Below are 5,953 nucleotides of genomic sequence, written 5' to 3'. Positions count from 1 at the left end.
GAGACCCGCCTGGGCAACTTGGCGAGACCTTATCTCTACAATAAATAAAAAACTAGCTGGGCGTGGTAGTGCGCGCCTGTAGTTCCGGCTACTCGGAAGGCTGAAGCGGAAGGATCGCCGGAGCCCAGCAGGTCGAGGCTGCGGAGCGGCCACTGCCCTCCAGTCTGGGCGACAGAGTGAGACTCCAACTCAAAAAAAAAAAAAAAAAGAGGCAACTTGTGGGGTCTTGCGGAGGTGAAAACAAACAACACAACACCTTTGAGTTTTAAAGCGCCCGTCATTGTCGCCGCCCACAGGCAGAGGAGAGCCGACTGCGCGAGCCCCGCCCCCGCAACGGCCCCGCTCCCGAGTGGGCCCCGCCCCGCCTGGCTCACCCAGGTCGGCGATGCAGCACTGCAGATTGCTTTTGACTAGCACGTTGCGGCTCTTCAGGTCGCGGTGGGCGATGGCCGGTTTGCCCTGCGTGCCTAAGATCTCCACGTGCAGGTGCGCCAGGCCGCAGGCCGCGGACGTGGCCAGCCTCAGGGCCAGCTGGGGCTCCAGCGGCTGCCTCTGCAGGAAGTCGTAGAGCGAGCCGTGTTCGTGGAAGTGCGTGATGAGCCACAGCTGCGTGCTGGAGTTGCGGGAGGTCATGTCCGAGGCAATGAAGCCTGCGCGCAGGAGGGCTGGGTGACTTAAGCGGCTGGGGCGCAGAAAGGCCAGGGTCAGGGTGGGGCTGGGGAGAGGGAAAGGCCTGGGTCCCCGGGGCAGAGTGGAAGTTGATCTGGTTTAGGTCAGGCGCCAACTGGAGTCAGAAGTCGGGGCTTAAGGTGGGCTGGGGGTCCTCCAGGGTTATGTCCAAATCTGGAGGTCTGTGGACCCCAGCCCTGAGTGCAGGAGGCTGAGAGCCTGCGCCTGGTATGGTGGGCCTTGCCTAGAATGTTGTCGTGTCTGAGCAGCACTGTGTTGTAGATCTCGGTCTCGCGGAACCAGGACTGTTCATCCCTCGAGGAGAAGATCTTGACTGCCACACTCTCACCATGCCACAGGCCCCGCCACACCTCTCCATAGCGGCCCTTTCCTGATCCGATGGCCAGAGGGGACAGTGAGGGTCACACACCAGGACCAGAGAGTGCCTCAAGAGCCCCTATCTTGATGCTGCGCTGAGCCCAATTTTATCCAGACCCAACCCTCCGACTCCAGCAGAAGGCCGTAGCCCTGGCCCGTCCCCAGCCCACTCCCTGCACAGCCAAATTCCCATTCTGACCCAGGCCTGATTCTGCCAGTGACTCTGGAAGTCAGGAGCTCCCTTGCCCCTCCAGGCTCCTGGGAGCCCTTGGTCCCCACCCACCAGGCTCACCCCTGCTCACCCACACACTCCACCAGGGTGACTTGCCGCGCCACTGTCCTCTGCACCAGGAAGGGAAGCCCCGAGCCACTGCCTGTGGTGCAGTCGCTGTTCAGGAGGTCCTGGAGGTACCAAGGGGCCACTGAGCGCTGCCCCCACCAGCCACAGCCTGCATCTCTGTCCTCAACCTGAGTCCTGCTGCTGCGTCACCCTTCACTGTTCACTCATCCAGCTCCCCACCCGCTCTAGTCTCTAGATGAGATTCTGCGGCTCTCATCTGCCCCCCCTCCCCTGTGTCCCAGGTTCCCAGGCCCATACCCCTAACATGCTGTCCCCCTGCTCGGACGCCTTCAGGATGAAGCTGGACTCGCCCAGCTCGCTGTGCAGGCCCCGCTGCTTCTTGTGCCTCCGCCGGACGTGCCACAGGCCCAGGGCACCAAGGGCCACCAGGACCAGCAAGGCCAGCATGGGCCCCAGGATCAGAGGCAGCTGGCCATCTATTTCTGGCTGCTCCGAAGGAGTTTGGGTGGCTGGGGAAGGGGGACACTGAGGCCCAGCTTCGGCCAAGCTAGCTCCCTCCACCTTGGGCCAGATCGCTCTGCCAGTCAGATCCCAGAGGCCTGCCCATACCCCCGCCCCCCCACTGGCCAGAGCATGAGACAAAAGCTGGGCAGGGAGAAGAGGGTCCGAGAAGAAGGTGACGGGATGCTGGGGCAGCCGGACGTACCCATCAGCACCAGGGACACGTTGTGGTTGCAGAAGGAGTTGTAGCAGCAGAAGTGGTTGAAGGCCTCGGTGGGGCGCCCCATGCAGAGCTCCCAGTCTATGTTCCCGCAGCCCCGATATTCCTGGAGGTGCCTGCCCTCCTCCCGCACCAGCACTACTGTGCACCAGGCCCCCTGGCAGGTAAGCCCCTTGCAGTGTGGATTCTTACACGTGCAGGTCACCAGAGGGCCCCGGGAGGGCTTCAAGGGGTCACCTGGGAGACACACAGGACGCTGAGCCACCCTGGGCCCAGGCTAAGCCCAACACCCATTTCTGTCACACTGCCCCACCTTCTGACCCCTTGGACAAACCCCTCGAGGCCTTGGTCCCTCACTCCCATCCTCAGAGCATCCTTCTCTCAGAGCCTTGCCGCAGTCAGGGGCAGCTGACACTTGAGAAACAGGCTTCTGTCCCTCCTGGATCCTAGGACTCACCCCCACCCAGCTCTAGGCTGGCCCTGGCCCCCAGGCTCCTGTCCCTCCTGGATCCTAGACCCTCCCCAACGTCTCTCAGTTCCAGGCTCTCCCTGCCAATCTCCACACTTCCTCCTCCCCAGATGCAGCTTTCCACCCTGGAGTCTCACAGAGCACCAGCCTGCAGGTCTGGACCAAGAGGACAGTAGAAGCTTAGGGTATCTGGGAGCTTAGGCTAGCTGAGCCTCTCTGTCCCCCACTCTCCAGCCAAGCTCCCAAATCCTTCTTCTTCCCAGCGCCTCAAACTCAACTCCAGCCAGCCCAGATGGCCCTTTCTCCCTCTAGGCCCCTGATCGCTAACGGCTCCCCCGTACTCACCCTGGGTCAGTTCCAAGGCCATCAGCAGCATCAGAAGGCCCCTCCTGGGGAGGCCCAAGGTCATGGTCCCTGGAAAGAGAAGCAGGAGAAGGGCAGTAAGATCTGCAAAATGGGATAGCCGCTGACCGAGGCTTTCTCCTACCCAGAGGAAATCACTGAGAGTTTTTTTGGGGGGGGAGCTGGAGAGGCCGCCTCCCTACTCCCTGCGTCTGGTTTTGGGGCGGGGCCTGCAGGGGAAGTCCTGCTTCACTTCCCCATGGAAACCATCCTGTTAGAGGTGAAGGGTGGAGAGCCATGTTGAAGGGAACAAGAGCTTGGAGGAGCCCCGGCCTGGAACCCTTGCTGCGGGCTCAGGCTGAAGGCTGGCTGGGAGGGCCGCAGAGGGCACCCGGCTGGGGTAGAGGCAGCATCTCTCCCGCAGCCCCCCTCCCCTTCTGTCCTCGGCCTCTTGCCCACCCATCCCCTCCCATCCTCCACCCCTGCCTACCCCTTTCCCAGTGCCCCCCCAGCCCTGGCTGCCTCAAACATAAACAGGCTCCTGTCTTCACTTCCTGCCATTCAGGGTCCCGCCAAGCCAGGAACAGGAATCAAGATTGTTTAGATTGGGGTCTGGATAGAACAAGTAGGAGTCACGCACAGCGGGGAATTAAAGGCATGTTCTCAGGGCAGGCTAGAGCCAATACAGGGTCTGCAGGAGCCGCCTGGGAACCCACACGGCAGAATCCTAGGAGGACAGTCTGTGAATCACAAAGTCCAGCTCCTTATTTTGGAGACCAGACACATTAAGACTCAGAGGAGGAGACTTGTCCCAGGTCAGACAGGGCTCAGTAGCAGGAGTACAAACCAGGTTTGCAGACTCCCAGTCTAGTGCTCTTTCCACTGTTTCCCGATCCAGTGGTGGCAGCCCATGTCTGAGCCCCCAGGGTTCACGCGAAGCTTGGACGGTGCCAGGCTATAAAGGAAGCTCTCGGCAACCTCCCCACAGTATACCATCCCCATTCTGAGCCATTCCCTGGCCTTCTGCCTCCCCACTGTCCTGGGAAAGGGTGGGGGGAAGGCCAGTGACATGGGAGGGGAAGTGAAACACACTTAGACACTGAATGTTTGACCTTCCATGGCTTCTTTTCCAGAAGTTTGGTGAACAGCGCTAAGGGGAATAATTCTGGCCTATGAAAGTCCCTGACCCAGGTCCCAAGCCGCCCACTCTTCATTTCTCAAAAGTTTAGAACCAGAAGAGATGAGCTGAAGCCGCAGCAAGAAGGACTGAAGGTCAGACAGCAACAGGAACTTTCTGAATGGTGGCACCTGTACAGGTGTATGTCTGGGGACTGGATTCCCCAGGCAAGGCAGCTAAACATGAGGAAGGTGTCCTTTGGCATGACATGCTGAGGCTGGCAGGGCTGGTATGGCCACATCAGCTGCAAAAAGCCCATAGTCTAAGAACGGTGCCAAATGAAGACCCAAGATGTTGAGGCTCTGAGGGCAGGACGCCTAGGGGTAGAGTGGGGGTCTTCATGGGCCTCTCTGCTGCTGGCAGCTCTGGCCTTCCTGCCTGGGCTTCCTCTACCCCAGAGGCCCGGGCTGGAAGAGGAAATGGAGCCCTGGGCTGCTGCAGCTGTGTCCCCAGCCTCTGCCTGACCTCCTGCCTCTTGCCCCTCCTGTAGCCAGTGGGGCTGAGTCAAGCACTCTACAGCGGTTACAGCAGTGGATAGAGGGTACCCAGAGAAGCTGCAGTTACTCCTGGGGCCCTGGCAGGAAGCCACTCATGATTGCCTTTGCTTGTCCAAAAAACAGCTAAGCAAGCCAGGCTCGGTGGCTCAGCCTGTAATCCCGCGCTTCGGGAGGCTGAGGTTGAGTGGATTACCTGAGCCCGCGGGTTCGAGACCCGCCTGGGCAAACTGACCTCATCTCTACAATAAATCAAAAATTAGCCGGGCGTGGTAATGCGTGCCTATAGTTCCAGCTACTTGGAAGGCTGAGGCGGAAGCCCAGCAGGTCGAGGCTGCAGTGGCCGGGAGCATGCCACTACCCTCCAGTCTGGGCAACAGAGTGAGACTCCAACTCAAAAAACAACAACAACAAAAAAAAACAGCTAAGCAGAGGGTATGAGGTGAGAAGAAAAAGGTGGCTCACAGTAAGGGGAAAATCTGGCCTCCATCTGGGTACCCCCTCCCAGACCTCCATTTCCCTGACCATGCTAAGTCCACCCTCTCACCTGCTTCATCACGCGTAGGCACCTCCCCATGTGCTTGGCTAGAAACGCACATTCTCTGGTCTCACCCTCACTCTGGCTTCTGATTAGGTTCATGGGAGACCCGTGATTTCAAGAAATTCCCCCAAGGAGATTCTGAGTCGGTTGCATGGGCACCCCACTGTGAGAAATGTGTCATGCACAACACAAACACTGGGTCCTGAGCTTTCATCTTGCTGAGCAGGGCCCCACTGGGCAAGTGGGACACAGAGAGAGGGGACTCTCGCTCCCACCCGGGGACCTCCCACCTCCTGGAGGAGAAGGGACAGCCAGGGCTAAACACCAAAACCAGGGACTTGGTGACATGTGCAGTGAGGCCTGGCGGCATTTGTAGAATCCACCTCTGCTCCAATCCTGGGAATGTGATAGAGTGAAACTGTCCAATTTTCGGCTGTGCCCAGTGTAAGGCTAAGTACGGGAAGGTGCTGAGTCCGGACCCGTCCAAACTCAGAGCTGACCTCGCACGATTTGCCTGAAACCTGACTGTGGCACAAACAGACTCCTGGGGCCTAGCGGCAACCTTTCACTTCTAAGCAAAACTTCGGGAAAGCTCTCCTGCTGACAGAAGCAACACTGTGGTTGGCCAGAAATTACAGATGCTGCACTAATTTCAAACATGAGCTAAACACTGTGAAACATTTAATCACAGCTCATCTTTTCTGACAATGAATTACGTGTTAAGGACTAACCTTAGCTGGGCTCGGTGGCTCAGCCTGTAATCCCGTGCTTTGGGAGGCTGAGGTGAGTGGATTGCCTGAACTCGTGGGTTCGAGACCCACCCGGGCAACTTGGTGAGACCTCATCTCTACAATAAATCAA

At 58.9% G+C, this 5,953-nt stretch overlaps 1 protein-coding gene across 2 annotated transcripts in view; it reads right to left on the bottom strand.

The window, feature by feature from the left end:
• Window positions 1-3,090, bottom strand: part of ACVRL1 (activin A receptor like type 1) — a 9,694-nt gene extending 6,604 nt beyond the window's left edge. Inside the window, exons 1-6 of one of the 2 annotated variants that reach the window (XM_008065989.1) lie at window positions 2,884-3,090; window positions 2,055-2,306; window positions 1,646-1,857; window positions 1,350-1,449; window positions 914-1,060; window positions 375-650 (exon numbers count right to left, since the gene is read on the bottom strand). In XM_008065989.1, coding sequence (XP_008064180.1) covers window positions 375-650; window positions 914-1,060; window positions 1,350-1,449; window positions 1,646-1,857; window positions 2,055-2,306; window positions 2,884-2,947 — 1,051 coding nt within the window. In that variant the 5' untranslated portion in view covers window positions 2,948-3,090. The remainder of the gene's footprint in view (window positions 1-374; window positions 651-913; window positions 1,061-1,349; window positions 1,450-1,645; window positions 1,858-2,054; window positions 2,307-2,883) is intronic. The other variant, XM_021716241.1, reaches the window with a different exon arrangement.
• Window positions 3,091-5,953: the final 2,863 nt, after the last annotated feature.

Source organism: Carlito syrichta, unplaced genomic scaffold (genome assembly GCF_000164805.1).
Source record: "Carlito syrichta isolate Samal-C Ts95f unplaced genomic scaffold, Tarsius_syrichta-2.0.1 Scaffold104745, whole genome shotgun sequence".
Classification (NCBI taxonomy): domain Eukaryota; kingdom Metazoa; phylum Chordata; class Mammalia; order Primates; family Tarsiidae; genus Carlito; species Carlito syrichta.
Note: the sequence above shows the minus strand (reverse complement) of the source record. Positions and strands in the feature narration are given on the sequence as shown.